Source organism: Protopterus annectens, chromosome 4.part0, assembly GCF_019279795.1.
Source record: "Protopterus annectens isolate FY-2018-M chromosome 4.part0, PAN1.0, whole genome shotgun sequence".
Taxonomy (NCBI): domain Eukaryota; kingdom Metazoa; phylum Chordata; order Ceratodontiformes; family Protopteridae; genus Protopterus; species Protopterus annectens.
This window is the reverse complement of record NC_056733.1, coordinates 1,105,879,010-1,105,899,616: the sequence shown is the minus strand read 5'-3', so window position 1 is coordinate 1,105,899,616 and position 20,607 is coordinate 1,105,879,010. Positions and strand designations below refer to the sequence as shown.

At 43.5% G+C, this 20,607-nt stretch overlaps 1 protein-coding gene across 1 annotated transcript in view; it reads left to right on the top strand.

The window, feature by feature from the left end:
* HDAC3 (histone deacetylase 3) overlaps positions 1-20,607 on the top strand; it is a 1,027,013-nt gene that overhangs the window by 823,827 nt on the left and 182,579 nt on the right. The window contains exon 11 of the mRNA XM_044069080.1: positions 9,907-9,996. Within this exon, the coding sequence (XP_043925015.1) occupies positions 9,907-9,996 (90 nt within the window). The remainder of the gene's footprint in view (positions 1-9,906; positions 9,997-20,607) is intronic.

Here is a 20,607-nt window from a genome sequence, read left to right as displayed (position 1 = left end):
AAATTCGTCTCTCAGTGGTGCATTGACAAGGGCAACAGCCAGTGAAAGTCAGGCTGCCTCAGGTATTGAGCATAATTGACAATCCTGCAACTAGGGTCTATCCTATGCTTCTATAAATTTCTATACCTCTGTCATCTCGGCTTGCCTGCCTGTTTAACTCCCCATCTTCTCTCATCACACCCTGAAACAGTTTCTGAAGCGTATTCATTTGAGGACTACCAAAAATCACCCCTCTGCCTCCTTGGGACCTAAATTTTGTCTTAAAAATTATCCTGATTCTCCTTTGAACCTGCTACCTCCTCAGATATACTTAGAAGACTGCTGTCCTAGTGGCTTTCTCATCTGCCAGGCAAATCTGACATTAAAGCCCTTGTGTAGAGAACCTTTTCTCATTTTTTCATAAAGTGGTTACTGTCTGTACCAATACTTCATTTATATCAATTGGTTTCTGAACCTTCACTAAACTGATCCATTAATCTGCCTTTGTCAGCAGGCCACAAAGCAAGAAGACACTGCGTTCTTTGAATATGTACAGACACTTCAAAACATTCTGCTTCAATAAAACTAAAATATACACAAAATCTGTTTGACATTTGCCAAAAAACAGTGGGAAGACCAGTTAAGCATCCACCTGTTAGTGGATTGCTAGTAGTATTGCTACCTTTTACAAACATGATGGAAAGCCATCACCAGAAAAAAATCAGAGCATGCTCCAGTAGGGCTACAGTGGCCCCCTTTGCCTTCCTTAGGGTTGCCTGTCTACCCCATACAAGAAGCGGCCCCATGGTCCTGTTTCATCACCTTAACACACTGCAATCTTAACTGCCGCTTTTAAGTCCAGGGCAGGGTCTAGCTTGGCCGTTCTATAGGGGATATCTCCCCTGCCCTAGTCCTGTCCATCCATCCATCCATCGAATCCTCCATCTCACTTTAGTTTTAGGAATCATTAATACTACAGCGGTGAAGTACAGTGAGCGTTGTACATGTGTGTAGGTACTTACTATAAATGTGGATGTTTCATTATCTTCACTGTTTCAGTACTTCTTACTTCTCACCCTACTCCCTTTGTCTTCCTGAACGTGGAGTGGGGTGGGTACCCGCCTTTACTGTTGAAGACCATTCTCCCATCCCTGTTAGATCCCCTCCCCTTTGCCATCCCAAGTTTGTTCTGGGGGCTCTTCTTGACAGGTCATACTCTTGGCTACCCTGGAGAGAGTGGACTCTGGTTGGGCAAAAAGACCTGAAAAAATGTTGCTAGCTGATTACCTTTATGTACCTCAAAGCTCTGACACTAGAGGGGATTGTGTGCTGGACCTGAGGAAAGAGATGTCTCACAGGTTTTGGGACAGTCTCCGGATTCTGTAAGGCAGGAAAGCTGAAGATGCTTGAACATCTGTTTTATGGTAAGATCCTACACAATGGTAAGTTTCAAGTACTTGGCAAGAGCCACATGTGATGTTCCATTAAGATTAGCTGCATCTTTGCACGAACACTTCCTTTTTGGCAGATGTGATGTCTAAACTGACTTGATCACTTTTCAGCTATGTGGTCTTCTAACCCGCAGAATGAAGGGAAAGCTGTTCAGTACTTTGTTCACTGGCTGTTCAGGTGAGGTCCAGCAAGAACCAGAGAATTTGGGTAGTCTGAACATTTCTTTTTCTTCATGCCTAGTAGGCAAAGCAAGCATATCTGTAAGCAAATGACTAGTACATTGGGCATTTTTGGGCATTTTCGTTTAGAACTGTAATAAACTGGCAGAGTCCAGACCATGCTTATTTTACTAGGACAGCTGCGACTGCAGCACCTTTCTTTAGAGTGCAAATAAGTACCAGTTGTGGTACTTCAGAACTGAATTAAAAACTCTAGTGATTTTGATAACTTGAGGCAGCCAAGCCACATTGATGAATGTACACCTTTTCCAGGTATTATAAAGTTGACATTCAGTTGAGCAGGGCAGATTTTGCTACCACTGTCCTGCATGTTCTTCTGTGATGTCTTCAGGAAACCAGTTTGATTGGTTACAGACGTAACTGAAATTGGCGCAGTAATTTAGATTTAATCAAATATTTAAGCAACAAGCTTGTGAAACTATTGAGATACGGAAGTTTATTTCTCTTTAGCCCCCTGATTTAGGATATGTTGAAATTAACATTTTTATTTATATTATTAAAGGTTTTTTTCTTTTTATTTTTCAATTTATATGAGGATTTATTATAAAAGTAAATCCTACTGCAGTTTGAGACCGTAGATGCTTTAATATGATGACCATAAATAAGTAATCACTGCAGTATAATTTCTTCTACAGTGAACATGGTACAGGTATGTGGGTAGACTCTCAATGGCGATAGCAGAATCACTGATGTAATTTGGACTCCAACCCACCTTCCCAATTTCTTCCCACAGTCTTTCTACCTCGGTTTTGACTTGGCAGAGAAGGGTATCTTGAACTTAGTGTGCCATTCTGTCAAATGCTTCGTGTATTCCCACAGACTGGGACAAATGTAATCTACCATTTGCTCTCTGCGATTTGACACGCTAGAGACGGTGGCCAGTCTTAGTTTTGTTCCCACTTGTTGGTGGCCATTCTGCTAGAAGAGAACTTAAGGTTGTGACTTTTTTTTTTTTTTTTTTTTTTTTTTAGTCATAGGTTTCTCAAGCTGTAGAGGAGAGTCATAGGTGGAAATATCTAGAAGCTCTGGAAGTTAGCCCTGAATGCTGCTGTTCACCTATGGCTAATTCCCATAATGTGGAATTGATGTCATTCTTCCAGTGTTGCAGGATTCAGCTAGTGGGTTTATCTTCCTTCCAGTCTCGTCCGGCCAGGTTTCCAAAAAGTTTTTCAGTCCCCAGTAGGTGTATCGTACATCTGACTTGGCTGCTAAAGCATGGGCCATAAAAGTGGCATCTGCATGCACTATCCCTCAGAACTTTTCAGCCGCCATACGTACACCAGGTGCTCAAATTTTCAGACAAGTACCCCGATGGGGAGCTCTTCAAACCTACAGTTTATTTTTTAGTTTGTTCATGTCATCCGGAAAGGGCAATTGTAACTGTGGTTGGTAGAGTTCTCCACAAAGACACACATGACCAGGGTCTCTCGTTTGGACAAGGATCCCTGACCACGAGAACTGTATGATTTGTAAGTCCTTTGTCCCTAAGACCTTGCGTCTTCAGGCCCTGAACCTGTATTTAGAAAATCAGAGACTTAAGCAAATAACGTTGGGGATGGAAACCGTGCAAGACGTCCCGTGTGAACCGCCAAAGAAAAGGCCCAAGACCCTGCATCCTACTACTACTACTGCTGCTGCGCCTCTACAAGCCACCTCTCAGCCTGTGGCCCACATAGGCCTGGCCGAGGACCCGGCATCCGTCAGCACTGTTATAGCAGGTACCTAAGAGGATGCTGCGCAATCAAGCAGACGTCACGTCCATAGAGGCTACACCGGCATCATCGGTAGATGCCGCAGGGGGGGGGCAGTGTTCACTCAGGGTTCGTCAGATTCTGCTGCCGCCTTCCCTGCATCTCTGAAGCCTCCGCCTACCCAGATGCCTGAGAGGCCTCTTAAGAAAAAACAGAAATCCAAACATCTGTAATCTCCAGCCAAACAGCCTACCTACTGGCAAATTTTTAGCCAGAACTTGTTTAATGCCTTCATGGTCCTTAGGCCGGAGACTGCCTCCACCTCCAGTTCTGTGCCTCCCCTCCTCAGCTCTAGGCCTGTTATCCTTGGAAGTAGGCCTGAACAGTTGGAAGAGGAAGAGTTCTGATTCTTCAGAAGACTCCCTCTCTTATTCACAGATTTACTCCTCTGAGGGCATACTTGTCTGCAATTTCTGCATGCCTCCCCTTAGACACACAGCTGGCAACCAGACTGCCAGCTAAACTCTTCCTCAAAGGGGTGTTACATTTGAGACCTCCCAGGGAACCATGTCCTCCGCCCTGGGACCTCAACTACGTGTTAGAAAAACTTACTTTACCTCATTTTGAACCTGCGGACAAAGCATCCTTAAAACACTGTACTTGGAAAACTGTTTTACTAGTGGCCCTCACCTCAGCCAGGAGAATCTCCAAACTACAACTCCTTATGGCTATACCACCCTTTTTGGTTTTCCACTTAGGGTGACCCTCAGGACTAAATGCTTTCTTCTCCCCTAAAGTTGTGAGTGATCTCTCCTTGAACCAGCCCATCCACTTGCCTAACTTTTTCCCCAACCCACAGGGAGACGGTGAGAGAATTCTACACTCCCTAGATGTGCACCCATCAGCTTAGGTTTTATTTACATAAAACCAAACCTGTTAGACAATCAGACAACTGTTTTTCCTTCCACCCCTGCCCTACGGAAGGCTGTGAGCAAACAGAGTATTTCGGCCTGGATTTCCAGGGTCATCTTTCTCCTATCTTCACCATGGCAAGACACTCCAGTGCAATGTCAAAGCCCACTCCACCAGAGCTGTAGCCTCTTCTGGGGCTTTCTTTAAAGGGTTAGAGACTAATTCCATCCTAGAAGCAGCAATTTGATCCTCTGTACACACCTTCACCAAACACTACAAACTGGACCAAACTTCCACAGCAGGGTTTACCGCGGCTATCCTGCATGAGGTTTTGGAGACTGCTTCTAAACTACCTCCCCTTCTTCAATGAGCTTTGGCACTCATCCACTAGTTGAATACTGCAACATTGGAATAGGACATAAAAAGTTGTGTGAAATCTTACCATAACCATAGATGTTCTCCTCTTCCATGTTGCAGTATTCGTTCCCTTCCACCTTCCCCTCTTCTGAGACTTGCACTTGCTTCTCCTGGGTGACATTGGACTAGCTATGTTCTTATAAGACTGGCTCCGGCTGGGGCTTCTTATATTCTGAGGGCTGGTGCATGCAGACGTCACTTTATGGCCCACACTTTAGCAGCCACATCAGGCGTCCGGACCTGCTGGGGATTGAAAAATTCTGGAAACCTGGCCGGACGAGACTGGAAGGAAGAAGGGTAAACAACATGGAAGAGGAGGACATCTATGGTCATGGTAAGATTTTGCGCAACGTTCTTTCTGCAGCAGTACCCTACTCAAATATCTGGAGTTACTGCAAATATACTCATGACACCACTAAAGCAAGAAGGTACAGTTGTACATTTATGTTCAGGTGCTGGTCTTGCCTCTGTACTCGTTTTGGTTTAGGAAAGTTATTCCCCTTATGGATGAAATCACCAGTCATGACTAGGTCATGTGCACCCTTTTTCATTTTTCTTTTCCCTTCCTCCTTTTAGTTTGTCATATGTAGCTGTGCTCATGTCTTTTTCCTATTTTTGGTTTCAAGTCTGTTACTTTTCCCTTCCTCCTTTTATTTTACATTTGTTGACCGGGCTAGTCTAACTGGATATATGTCCATTTTCAGTAGAGGCCCGGGGAGAAAAGCTCCAAAGACATGATTCAATATAAAGTATAAGTACAAACAGTACACAAACATCAGATATTATAATAAAAAAAATAGCAATTATCATAGTAAAAAAGTAATCGACAATGGTAATGTGCAGTAAAAACCTAGAGGATTTAAAAGAATGCACACTGAGGTTAGGAGTCAAAAATAGTACGAATTGAGTGTATGGAGACATAGTACAGGTTAGGTCAGAAAGAGAAAAGAAAGTTGGATGTGTAGTGATGATACAATGGATTTACTTAACAAAAGGTATGTAAAGAGGATATAAATGTAAAAATAAGGTAGATAAGAAAAGTATAGTAAGATGGAAGATGTAACGGAGGATAGTAAGGACTAGAAATGTAAGTTGAGTTTGTAGAGGTATAGGACTAGTCAGGTTTGGAACAGGGGCATAGCCAGTATGATTTGAGGTAAAGTTTGTTTTTAAAGAGAGATAGAGGTGAGTGAGGTGAGGTCATTAGGGAGAAGATTCCAGGATTTGCCTACAGTATTAGAGAAGAGAGAATCCCCAGCCCTGTTATTAGGTTTAGAGCTGTATACAAGAAGTTTGTGTGACGAGCGTAAGGACTTCAGATTTTTTATAGGGGGTGATGAGGCTAGTTAAACTTGGAGTGCTGGAAGGTTTATAGAGAATATTGTGGGCAGTGGTCAGTTGGTGAAATTTAATCAGGTGTTGAAGTTCTAACCATCCTAGCTGATTTAAGTTTATACAATGGTGGGTTTGAAATGGGTTGCCTGTAGCAAATCTTGCAATGTTATTATAGGACATTTCTAATTTGCTGAGATTATTCTTGGAGAGATTAGTAAAAATGGGTGAGGCATAAAGGAGTGTAGAGATCAAATGAGTGTAAGCGATAGTTTTACCTGTAGGGGAAAGGAAGCGTTTAATCCTATAGAGTGCCAATTTTTTTGTTGACAGTCTTTATAGTATTTTTGATGTGGATGTTAAAATTCAGATTATTGTCGATGGTGACCCCTAGTAGTTTGGTGGTGAAGTCTGGAGGTATTATTGTGCCATTGGTAGATGTCACAGAGAAATATAGAGGAGAAGACTTTTGAGTAGGAGTGAAGAGGAGGAGTTTGGTTTTCTTTGGGTTCAAAAGAAGGCAATGTTGAGTGAACCATTGTTCAACTATGTTGATTATTTTTTGGGTGAGAGAGTGAAGGTCATGGGAGGATGTAGCGGAGCATAATAATGTGGAGTCATCAGCATATTGTGTGCAAGTGGCTTGTGGGATAGCTAGATGAAGGTCATTAATAAATATAGAGAAAAGAAGGTCCTAGTATGGACCCCTGAGGGACACCTAAGGTAACAGGTAGATGGGTGGATAAAGAGTTATGCCAAAGTACTGCTTGCTGTCATTTGTCAAGGTAGGATTGGAACTATTTTATGGAAAGTGGGTCTAATGACAGAGATTTAAGTATATTAATGAGAATCTGGTGGTTTACCATGTCAAATGCTTTAGACAGGTCGATAAATAGAGCAGAAGAAAGATTATTCAGGTTTCGGTGCCTGTTAATGTAGTCAGTAAAGGAAAGGAGGGCAGTGGTAGTACTGTGTGAGGGTCTGAATCCATGTTGACAGCTGGAAAGTAGATTGTTTTAGATTGCGGTGGAGTAGTTTATGGATACATTTTTCCATAATTTTAGCTAAAGGCGAAAGTAGGGCAATGGGGCGATAGCTCAGTGGAATGTCCACCTTTATGTAGGGGGATAATATAGGAGACTTTCCATAATGTGGGGATGTAACCTTCAGTAATAGTTCTGTTGATCAGTATGGAAATAGGATAGGCAACAGCCTTGGATGATAGCTGTAGATATTCAGAAGGCAGTAGGTCTGCAGAAGGGGAGCATGGTTTCAGTTTACTCTATAGGGTTTGGATAAATGTGGTTGGGACAGGTTTGAAATGAAAAGTGTGGGGTGGGTAGAGGAGTATGAAGGTAGCGTGAAGCTATTATGTGATAGTTGACTAGCTAGTGCTTGGATAGCATCTGTAAAGAAAATATTAACTGTATGGACAGGATTCTTCCTATCCGTATTTTGAGGGTTTAGTGTAGTGGATTGACCTGGGTGGAGTAATTGCTTAATGCTAGCCCAGAATTTCTGTGGGTGGTTGTGATTAGGTTGTTGATATTGTAAGTAGTAGTTTTGTTTATCGGAGAGTATGGCCTTAGTGTCATTTCTTAGCTGTCTAAAGGTTTGTTGGTCAGCAGCGTTTTTAGTCTTTCTCCATTTGGCCCAATGTTTATTTCTGAGATGAATTTTGTTTGGTTTCATAAGAAGGCCATGGGGCAGACTTGGCCTTAATTCTAATAGATCTGGTTGGAGTGTGGTGATTAAGAATGGCAAGGAAGGTAGAAATAAAGAAATTAACTGCTTCATCTAATGGAAGTTGTTTAAAGGGAAGCCAATTGCATGCTCTTAGTTCCATTTGGAACAGATTCTTTTTGGATCTAATTTGTCTGATAGAGATTGGAGTAGGGTTGTTTGCTTTTAGTCTGATGATGTAGGTAAGTGAGTGGTCACTTTATATCATCAGGGAGTGTTCCAGAATCATAGTAGTGAGTGGGATTGTTTGTGAGAATCCAGTCTAATATGCTTGCTTTCTTGTTAGCTTTATTTATTCTGGTGGGGGAGGTAATTTTTTGAGAGAAACCATATAGGTTTATGTGGGTGGTAGGAAGAGTACTGCTATAGGAATTCCAGTCTAAATTTATATCACCTAGGATTATGGTTTCTTGAGGCAGGTGTTGGGGTAGCCAGCAGAGGATATTTTACAAGGTGGTTATGTTATTACCAGGGGGCAAATACATACAGATAATATAGATTGATATAGCATTAAGTTCAAGTTTAGAGATGAGAATTTCAGTATTGGAGTCTAGGGGTATATTACAGTTGTAAGTTGTTAATTGCAAGCCAGATTTAAATAGAATAGCAACCCCACCACCTTTCTTAGCTACTCTGTCAACTCTTAGGATATTATATCCAGATGGGATAATTTCATTATCTTTGATAGGTTTTAGCCATGTTTCTGTTAGGCAGATAATATCAAAGGAATATACTTCTAGGAGAGCGTGGATTTGAGTCTCTTTGTTGTTACTACGTATATTAAGATGAGCTAGTAGAAGAGAGTTCGAAGGTTTGGTAAGGGGATAATTGCAAGATTATGGTTGTGAAGAGAGATAGGGGTTGCTGTTGGCCCTGGGTTAGAATGAATATCACCATCCTTTACTGTGAGGAGTTGTACAAGATAGCTTGGGTTAGAGAATTTGCTGTAAAGAGGTAACACTCTCTTGAGATATAATGTGTTATATTTAATGTGTAGTGGTCTATGATACTTTGCATGTCGATAGCTAGGTAAGCATGTTACGTTTGCATGGTCATGCAGGTGTGGTAAGGTAAGGGTATTTAGTTGGTTTGTTGGTTGGGGTAGTTAGTATGTGGATATATTGGGTGCTCATAAGAGGAGAGTAGATAGGCACTGGTTAGAAGTGGTGGTGGTAAAATAGTAAAACGGAGTATAATTAGAAAAGGGTTGGTTGGAGTAGTCATTTGGAAGGATTGGGTATTTGTTCTATATATGTGTAGATGTAAGTATTTAAGGTGGGAGTGAGTAAAGATAGGAGGGAGTGGAGATTATGGAGGGGAGTGGATTAGGGTTAGGAAATGAGACAAGATGGCCAATAGGAAATGTGGAGAGGGGTAATGGGAAGAGGTGTGGTTAGAAAGTATAAGAGTAGGACCCCTGGGGGCGGGTGGGAATTTTAGTTTGTTGTATGCAGTTGTGCTTATGGCTTTTCCCTATTTTTGGTTACAAGTCTTTGTTACTAGGTCATATGCAGCCCTGGTTAGTGGGTTAAGGCTGCAAACTGAAAATGAACAGCTTCTTTACTAGAATGTGATTCCTCACTGTCTCTACCTGCATATAGTGCACCTCTAAGCAAGTCAGTTGATTTAATGCTTGTGGGTGGATAGGCAATTATATTTACTGGCCTTAATTACAATCTACTACCCTTTCATGTGCCTCTAGTTTGCTGATGTGTACTACACCGGTTCTTTTTCTTTTGTCTTGACTCAGTCATAGAACCCTTACTGTTGTCTATATTCTTTTTGCAGTAGGATGTAGTAACTCCATTAATGCCCGGTTTTGTTTTTATTTCTGCATTTCTCATTTGGCTTGTATCTCATTCTATAAAGATTACTCAAGCATATGTAAAACACATCTGTACATTCACAGATATGAGTTGCCATATTTCTTTTCCTTTTTGTAGTGTGGTTCTTATGCCTGCGTATTTTCTTTAATAAATGTGATTTCCTCTGCAGTTTTGCTTTTTGCATTGTAAGTTTCGTTATAACCTTACCTTGATTTTTTTATTGTAATTTGTTTTCCGTGAGATGTTCTGCATATTTTTTGGTGTGTAAATGTAGTTTAGCTTCTTTACTAATGGTGTGTACACTTCCATTTGCAGAGAATGTGTGGAGTTTGTCAAAAGCTTTAATATTCCCCTGTTGGTCCTGGGGGGAGGAGGATACACTGTTCGTAATGTTGCACGGTGCTGGTAAGAGATTCTTTCGATTTACATAATTCCAGATCTCTATTGCACTTAAAGGTTTAATTTCTTTCCATACATGTGTATTTTTGACATAGTTTCCTTTGGAGTAGGACCAAACAAAGGAAAGTTACAAGCATTTAACTCTTGAACTCTGAGAACTTCATATAGAGTAAAGTCTGTCCATCCATCCTCAACCCCTTTTCCCATTTTGCCCATGGGGTTAGGGTGTCACTTCAGCAGTGACCATCTTGAGCCAGGGTTTACAATGCCAGGTGGCTAACCCTGCCATGGCATTTCATTCATACCACTCACACGCGCACACTCACCTACGGCCAGTTTAGTGTCCAGTCCACCTACTGCATGTCTTTGAAATGTGGGAGAAAGCCGGACCACCCGGGGGATACCCATGTGACTCCAGAGAGAACATGCAAACTCGACATAGAAGCTAGCCCAACAGAGAATCGAATCTGAGAACCTCTTGCTGTGACACGACAGTGCTAACTGCTGCACCACCGTGACCACCCATCATAGAGTAAAGTAACATGCTGGAATTCCAGAATCCCATGTAGCTCTATGCATTGGATGCCATAGTGTGATTTAGTTTAGAGTCATCTTCTATAAACTTTAATTTAAGAGGGCTGCTGTGGGAAACAAAACTGACATAATGGTTAAGGTCTTCACCTCCTATGAACAGGGTATATTGGTTCAGTCCTGACCTCCAGCCAATGTATGTTATCACTGTGTCTCTGTGGGGTTCCTCCCACCTCTCAAAAACATGCCAAGTGTTTTAATCTCTCTCCAAGAATGGAATTGTGGACAGCAGTACAGACTCTGGACTGTGCCTACTGGGCTTAGTGTTGTATTGACAAGTTGCTTTCTGCCACAGCTGTGATGCGTAGTTTCTTTTAGATGCAACTAATTACAGATTGTGCATCGTATCAGGGCTAGCCACTTGGTGCTGTTTTAAAAAAAAAAAAAAACCTCTGATTTGGTCTCACTGACTAATATTGCCAAAATAGCAATATATATTTGTCGGTGATAAATGGATTGAGGACCCAGCCTTCTCTGACCTTTGCCAGGGACCCATTCTAATAGTGGTGAAGGGGTCTGTGGCCTTGTTGACCGGAATGCTGATGTTCATCATGTTACCCTGCTGCAATCATCACACTTGGGTTATCCTGTCGTCAGGCGGCCCGCAGTCGGCCTGAATTCCAAAGTCTTGGTCCGGCATCGGTTGCTGTCGCTTCTTCCCTGATGTCAGTGTGCCAGGGGTATATAAGAGGCATCAGACGTCATTTTCTTCAGTCTTTCTTGCCGCGCAGTGCCCGAAGCAGAAGCAGTTAGCAAGTGCTGGTTGGCTGACACCTGAGATTTTCAAATCAAATTTCAGTCTGAAGTCTTCAAAACGAAGTACCCCGTTGGGGAACCTTTTCTTGCCTCAGTCTGATGTCAGAAAAAGTTAACAATTGCATTTCTTGTGGAAAGCAAATACCTCATAAGGACTTTCATTCTTATTGTATACCTTGCCTAGGCCCAGACCATGACGTCACTGGTTGGCGGTTTTGTGCTAGGTTCAATAAGTGAACTATAAAGCGACTCTTTGATTTCGCACAACACTACTTCGGTAGGAAATTTAATTACAATATGCCGTCGGAGCAACCGACTACCGGCGTGCATAAAAAATGCAAAGATAAAGACAGGCAGCCTAGATCCAAGCCAGACTCGTAGGCCTCGGCTGGGCTGGTCGCCGGTTCTCCGGTTTTCAGTGAGGCGCCTACGCAGCCCCTGACGACGCAGAATTGGAACCCCAGACCGCTTCGGATTCTCAAGCAGAGAGCTCTAGGCCGACGCAGCCATTTTCTTTAGGCCCTACCGTCAACATTGCAGAAGGAGAAGCCGGTGCTACGGAAACACCTTCGGTTACAGAAGGTGTCTTCAGACCGACTACTCTCACCATAAAAATCTTATGCTAAGCTTAAGACTCCTCTAAAACCAAAAAAGACTGCACAACAGTCTCCAGTTCAAGACCCCATGCCTAAGATGCTTAAAATGGCTGAAGATTTGATTTCATTAATCAGGGTTTCCCAACCCCAACCCCCCCCCCCCCAAGACAAAAGGCCTAGACAAGAGGAGGATTATGCCGCCTCTGATCAAGTGTCTATTTCCTCAGGCTCCTCTGAGGAACAAGATTACTCCTTTCCCCTTTATGAAGATTCTGATGCTGAAGATTCCATTCCCTCAGCTTCTCCCCCTGAAGATTGTTCCTTTGGGGAAACCTTACATACCATGAGGGAACATTTCCACTGGGAAGGTCAGGACTACTCCGACTCAAAGAAAAGGCTCCGAGAGTTTCTTTTACTCCCCCAGCACAGACCACTTGCTATCCCTCCAGTTTTAGTCATTGTGGATGATGTTTACTTAGAATCTAGTCTAAATCCAGATTCTCTGCCTCCTGCTCCAGCCAGACCAGATAGATATTATAGAGTGCCTGACTCTCACAAATTCCTTTACAAAAGCCCTGTTGATGACCCAGAGACTATCTCCCAGGGTCCCAAAGGGGCGAATGCTTCTATGGCTAAAAATCCTGTACCCTCTGAAAGGGACTCCAGAGCACTAGACAGGTGGGGGAAGAAGGTTTACACCTCAGCTACTCTAGCTATGAGAGCACTAAATTGTCAATTTCACATGCTGAAATACCAGCAATTCCTAATGTCTCAAATAAAACAAAAGATGAGCACACACCTTCAACAATCTGAATTCAAAGAAATGCAGGATCTGTTGCATGCAGCTGAACAGGTGGGCAAACATACTTTACAATGTGGATTTGATTCCTTGGAAGCTTCCTGTAGAGCAGCTGTTACTGGGTCTGTTATACATAGGCATACTTGGTTAAAGGAACAAACTCTGCCTGATCATGTTAAAGCAAAGTTACTAGATGCCCCCTTACAGCAGGATGTCTTATTTGGGGTTAAAGCAGAAGAGGTTTTAAAGAAAATGGAGGATAAGGCAAAATCTATGCAGACGGTCAAAGATTTCTTACAGGTACAACCCCCACGCTTCAGCAGAAATTGGCCAGCAAAAATTGGTCCTTTCCAGCTTCTGACAGACCACAGAGGGGTAAATACAGACGCCCAAGGGGCAGAGGACAAGCACAAATCCCTTACAAACCTCGACAATGGGGCACTGCAACACAAAAGGGAGGAGAAGACAGGTCCCAAACTACTAGAAGACAAACACAATGACTTCAACCTTAAGCTGCCAAGCAAAAATCTCTTGGCAGCTCCCTTGGGAGGAAAATTAGCATTTTTGTAGACAACTGGCGCATCATCACAAAGGACAAATGGGTTCTAGATATTATCTCACAAGGATACAGATTCCATTTCCGCACCTTGCCAAGGATAAAAGGAATGCCAAACTTGCCACAAAATCAATGGGCAGAGGCACAAAAACAAATTACAGCTCTCATGGACATGAGCCATTCAACTGGTACCTATACAGGAACAAGGCTAAGGATTTTACTCAAGGCTCATTCTAGTCCCCAGAAAGGACAATGATTGGAGACCCATTCTGGACCTTTCAATTCTAAACACCTTCTTGCAAGTACCCAAATTCAAGATGCGAACACTACAGCAGCTTCTTCCCATGTTGGGCAAGAAAGCTTGGCTAGTAACGGACCTCAAGGAGGCATACCTGCATGTCCCTATCAGACAAAATTGCAGAAGATACCTCCGTGTCATTGCAGGTTCAACCTATTACCAATTCTCTGCACTGCCCCTTGGCTTATCTACTGCACCCAGGGTCTTCACAAAATGCCTGGCACCAGTAATTGCATACTGCAGACAGAGGAATTCAAATATACCCATACCTGGACGACTGCCTCATCCAAGCAGAAAGCAAGGACATTCTCTTACAACATCTGACTTTTGTAAAACACCTAAGTTGCCTAGGGTACACAGTAAACGAAAAGAAATCAAAACTAGTGCCCTCACAAAACATGACATTCCTGGGTGTCAGCTTGAATACAATGGCCCAGATGGCTTGTCTGACTCCAGATAAACAACTAACTCAATACTTCAAAATAATGGCAACAAAGACCCTACTCCCTGCAAGAAAAATGCTGCAGGCCTTGGGCTTCATGGCATCTTGTATACTGCTAATACCATTTGCAAAACTGCATATGAGGAAATTACAATGGTACCTGAAAAGCATATGAACTCAAGACAGCCACAGCTTGGAAACAGATACCTCTCATTCCCTGCCTTCAACAGGAGTTTCTGTGGTGGTCACAGGCATGTCACCTCAACAAGGGTCAGCCTTTCACCTTACCCCCAGCCAGGCAAACTATGACAACAGATGCATCGGACTATGCCTGGGGGGCACACATGGCAGGACGGTGCGTTCAAGGCATATGGACTGCAGATCAAAGGAATCTGCACATCAGTCAAAAAGAAATGCTAGCTGTACAGAATGCTCTTACATCCAGGGCAGCTTATAATAAGGACAGACAACACCACAGTAATGTGGTACATAAACAAACAAGGGAGTACACACTCCTACCCTGTATGCAGGCAAGCAATGACCTTGTGGAACACAGCACTGGCTTACCAAGTTCAATTACAAGCTCAATTCCTGCCAGGAAAAAAGAACACATTGGCAGACGACCTCAGCAGAAACATCATGGATCCCCACGAGTGGAAACTGGATCCACAAGTATTTGCAATGATGACTCAAAAATGGGGGCGCCCAGACATAGACCTGTTTGCCAACCCCCAGAACCATCAGCTTTCAAAATTTTGCACAAGGACATTTCACCATCAAGTGTGGAAAGTGGACGCACTCTCATTCAGTTGGAAAATGCTGACAGTATATGCCTTTCCTCCATTGCCCCTTCTCACAAAGGTGCTGCTGAAAGTCAGAATGGAGAGACCTCGAATGATACTCATTGCCCCGGACTGGCCACGCCAGCACTGGTACCCACTACTAAGGAACATGGCCCAGGGCCCACCATGGATTCTACCACAAATTCCTCATCTACTTACACAGCAAGGCAGTCAGATTCTACACAGCCAGCTCAAAACCTTAAAATTTGGCTGCATGGCACATCATCTAAGCAACCAGCCAGTCCCTCTTTCACAAGCTGTTATGGATGTCATTCTGGAGGCCAGGAGACCCAGCACCAGGAATGCCTACTCAGACGAATGGAAAAGATTTTGCACCTGGAACCAAGCTAAAGGCCAAAATACCCTTCAGCCAGACATGCCTCAGATTCTACAATATTTAACTGAGATGTTACACAAAGGACTTTCTTTTTCATCTATTAAAATCCACGCCTCAGCTATTTCAGCTCACTACAACACGGATCCTCCCTTATTTTCACATCTACTTCTAAGGCAGTATCTCAGAGGGGCAAAAACATTAGGCCTCCCAGGAGACCGCCAACACCAACTTGGGACCTAAATTTTGTTATGGAAAAACTTACTCTGCCACCTTTTGAGCCAGCTTTCTCAGCTGACTTAAAGTTTATATCATGGAAGACTCCCCTGCTGCTAGCAATTACTTCATCCAGAAGAGTCTCAGAGCTACAGGCACTCATGGCAGTAGAGTCTTTCCTCATTTTTCATCAAGACAGTCTCTCTACGAACTAACCCCTCCTTTATGCCAAAGGTGGTATCCAGTGTGGCTCTAAATCAAACCATCCACTTACCCACCTTCTTTCCAAATCCACAGAACAAAGGAGAAAGACTCCTGCATTCCTTGGACATTCACAGGCTACGTTACTACTTGGATAAAACTAAGGCTTTCAGAAAATCTGACCAACTTTTTGTATCCTATGCTACAGCATCACAAGGAAAAGGCTATCTCAAAACAGACCATTTCCAAATGGATAGAACATTGCATACTTTTCTTTTACTTTTGTATTCATGGATGTTCTTCATCTCACATTGCTGCAGTCCTTACATATGGGTAGTCCGCTGTCCTCGGTCGGCCCGAATACCAAAGTATTAGGCTGACGTCGGTCAAGGCGCTTAAAACTGACATCAGGACGTCAGGGTACTAAAGCGCATGACCGACGTCATTTCCTCAGTCTTTTTTGCCGCATGGTCCGATGCAGAAGCAGCGTTGCAAGTGCCGTTCGGCGTTCTGAAATTTTTCGAATTCGGAGTTTCAGACCGAATCCAAGTTGGCTAAGTACCCGTTGGGGAATATTTTGTTTTTCTTGCCTCAGTGTTTTACGGATGTCAGAAAAAGTGAATAACTGTATTTCTTGTGAAACAGATACGCATAGGGATTATCATTCTTTGTGTATTCCTTGTTTGGGGCCTGAGCACGGCGTTGTTGGGTGTCGCTTTTGTGCTAGGTTCAATAAACGCACTATTAGCGAAGGTTAGATTGTGCTAGGCTGGTCTTTGGGAAGCGGTGCAATTATAATATGCCGCCGGATTCTCCGCGCCCGCTTCTCGAAGAAGCGCAAAGACAAAACAGTTAAACCCAGGCAAGATGAGTCGTCCGTTCCGGACACCGGTTCTTTAGAGGCTTCAGTGGAACCGGTGGTTCCGACGGAGACTTCTCTGGGGTCTCAGGGGGAGACTTTGATTTTGCAGGAGGTGGTCTCAGGAGGCAGGTCAGGCTGAAGGGGCTTCTCAAGTTACTGTACTCCCCTCCCTTCCTAGGGTGGTTAGGCCTTCTCCTTCTGTTTCCAAGGCTTCTCCCAGAGGCAGGCCAGTTTTAGCTTCTGTTGGTACTCCTAGTTCAGCAGGGTCTGTGCCTAAGAAGCACATGCTTAAAATGGCAGAAGATTTGATTACTCTGATTAGAGGTTCTTTGCCCCCTCCTGATAAGAGGCCTAGGGTGGAGCCAGAGTTGGGAAGTTTTGAGCAGGCTTGGATGTTTCAGAGTCTTCAGCTGAAGACTTGCAGGAGTACTCTCCTTTTTCTGATTCTGATGCAGATGATTCCACTCCTTCTGCTTCTCCTCCAGAGGATTTTTCTTTTTCAGAGACACTTCATTCTATGAGGGAACATTTTAAGTGGGAAGGTCAGGACTTCTCTGATTCTAGGAAAAGGCTTCGTGAGATTTTGCTGTTACCCCAGCATAGGCCCTTGGCTATACCCCCTGTTCTGGATGTTGTGGAAGATGTGTTTGCAGAGGCTTCTCTTAATCCTGATTCTCTGCCTCCTGCTCCTGTTAAACCGGATAGGTATTACAGGGTGCCTGAGGCTCATAAATATCTTTATAAGAGTCCTAGGGCGGACCCAGAAACTATTAGTCAGGGACCTAAGGGTGTCAAGGCCTCTGTTGTAAAAAAAGCCGTTCCTCTAGATAAAGAAGCCAGAGCTTTGGATAGATGGGGAAAGAAGGTCTATACATCTTCTACCTTAGCTATGAGGGCTTTGAATTGCCAGTTTCATATGTTGAAATATCAAAACTTTCTTCTGTCTCAATTGAAGTCTAAGGTGGATGCTCTGGCGGAAGGCATTGAGTGTAAAGAATTACAAGATTTGGTGCATGTCTCTGAACAGGTGGGTAAGCATTCATTACAGTGTGGTTTTGATGCTGTGCAGGCCTCGTCTAGGGTGGCTGCCACTGGCTCAGTTCTTCGCAGGCACGCCTGGCTGAAGGATCAAAATTTATCTGACCATGTTAAGACAAGGCTTTTGGATGCTCCTTTGCAGTCTGATGTGTTGTTTGGTTCACCTGTGGAGTCAGTCTTGAAGAAAATGGAAGACAAGGCTAAGTCTATGCAGGCTGTTAAAGATTTTTTGCAAGTTCAGCCTCCAAAGTTTAGTAGGAATTGGCCTGCTAAGGGGTGGACGTATCCTTCTTATGATTCTCAGTCTAGGGGTAGATCTAGACGTGGTAGGGGCAAAGCTCAGAGTTCCTTCAGGCCTAGAACAGGGAGTTCACCTGCACAATCTTCGGGTGAGGGCAGGGGCCAGTCCTTTCGTAAACAGGCCCAATGACCTACTTTTCAGCTGCCAGATCCTTCGCCTGGCAGCACCTTTGGGAGGAAGGTTAGCACTTTTCAAGGAAAATTGGATGTTGATTACCCAAGACAAATGGGTATTGGATATCATTCACCAAGGTTACAAGTTTTATTTCCATACCTTGCCTCCTTTCAAAGGCATGCCGGACGTTCCTCCTCAGCAAAGACTAGAGGCTCACAAACAAATTTCTCTACTACTTCAAATAGGGGCCATACAACCGGTCCCTCTGCCAGAAGTGGGCCTAGGATTTTATTCTCGCCTGTTTCTAGTACCAAAGAAAGGAAACACGTGGAGACCAATTTTGGATTTATCTATCCTCAACACATATCTGGACATTCCCAAGTTCAAAATGTTGACGTTACAACAGCTTTTACCTCTGCTGGGTGGGCAAAGATCACTGGATGGTGACTCTGGATCTCAAGGAGGCTTACCTTCATGTTCCTATCAGGCCCAGCTGCAGGAAGTATCTGCGTTTTCGGGCTGGGACTTCACATTATCAGTTCTCTGCATTGCCCTTTGGCTTATCTACTGCGCCCAGAGTGTTCACGAAGGTTCTGGCTCCAGTGGTAGCTTTCTTCAGGCTAAGAGGAATACAAATCTATCCTTATTTGGACGATTGCCTGATTCTGGCCCAAGGAAAGGACGAACTTCTTCATCATTTGCAGTATGTGATGGCAGTGTTAAGATGCCTGGGGTATTCTGTGAACGAAATAAAGTCCAGTCTAGTACCCTCTCAGGACATGTGCTTTCTGGGTGTGAGACTGAATACAGCATCCCAGATGGCCTTTTTGACCCCGGACAAACAAAATAATCTTTCTCTTTACTTCCACCAATTGTCTCGTCAGTCCAGGCTGACTGCAAAGACAGTCCTTCAAGCCTTGGGGTTCATGGCATCTTGTATTCTGGTACTTCCCAATGCCAAACTGCATATGAGGAAGCTACAATGGTATCTCAAGAATGTATGGACACAGCACTGCCAAGATTTGGACACTGTCATTCAGATAATACCTTGCATTCAAAAGGAATTTTTGTGGTGGGCTCAGGAATGTCACCTAAACAAGGGAGACTCTGTGACCCGGCCAGAGGCAAGTCAGATTTTAACGACAGATGCCTCAGACAAAGCTTGGGGAGCTCATCTAAATGGAAAATGGGTACAAGACACGTGGCCTGCCAGGCTTCAGCATCTACATATCAACCTGAAGGAGATGTTAGCAGTCCAATTTGCATTGATAGCTTTCAAGGATTTACTTCTTCCAGGGCAGGTGTTGATTCAAACAGACAACACTACTGTCACGTGGTACATCAACAAGCAAGGGGGAACGCATTCTTATCCTCTATGCAGACAAGCAATGATTTTGTGGGAGACTGCTCTCAGTTTACAGCTAAATCTTCAGGCAAGGTTTCTGCCAGGAGCACAGAACTCCTTAGCAGATGTGTTGAGCAGACAAATTATGGATCCCCACGAGTGGAAATTGGATCCTCATGTATTTCAGAGATTGACAATGTTATGGGGAACTCCAGACATAGATCTGTTCGCTTCTCCACTAAATTACCAGCTGCCAAAGTTTTGCACAAAAAGGTTTCATCCCACATCTTGGAAAGTGGATGCTCTCTCATTCAATTGGAGCAATCTTCACGTGTATGCCTTTCCACCTCTGCCTCTCCTCCCGAAGGTACTCCTGAAGGTCAGACAGGACAAGCCAAACATGATTTTAATAGCTCCAGATTGGCCTCGGCAGCACTGGTACCCATTACTGAGAAGTCTGGATGCAGGAGCCTCCATGGCCTTTGCCTTCGATTCCTCACCTGCTGTCTCAGGAGAACAGTCATTTACTCAATGTCAAACTTCATTCTCTACATCTGACAGCCTGGCATATTCTGTTTTAAACCCTGGAGGGTCTCAGCTTCCACAACAAGTTTTGAATGTTATTTTGGAGGCCAGAAGGCCTAGTACAAGGCAAGTTTAAGATAAATGGAGGAGATTTTTATTTTGGAGTACAGCAAAGGACTTTGATGTTTCTAAACCTAATTTAAGTGTTGGCTTCAATACCTTACTGAGTTATTGGACAAAGGTTTGTCCTTCTCCTCTATAAAGGTCCATGCTGCAGCAATTTCTGCTCACTATGACTGTGACCCACCATTATTTTCTCAGCCTTTGTTTAAGCAATTCCTTAGAGGGGCAAAGAATATAAGACCCCCACGAAGAGCTCCTACTCCTGCTTGGGATCTCAATTTTGTGTTGGAGAAACTCACTCTACAACCTTTTGAGCCTGCAGCATCTGCAGAGTTGAAATATTTATCATGGAAGACTGCTTTTTGTTGGCCATTACCTCATGTAGAAGGGTTTCTGAATTACAGGCCCTTATGGCAGTTGAGCCTTCTTAATTTTCCACAAGGATAGGGTGTCTTTGCACTAACCCTTCTTTTATGCCTAAAGTGGTTTCTAGTGTGGCTTTAAACCAAACTATTCATTTGCCTACTTTTTATGCAAACCCCAAAATAAAGGGGAAAGGATTTTGCACACTTTGGATATACACAGACAGTTGCGAGATTATTTGAGCAGAACTAAAGGGTTCAGGCAGTCTCAGCAGTTGGTTGGCTGTTAAAACAACTATTCATTTGACTTTTTTAT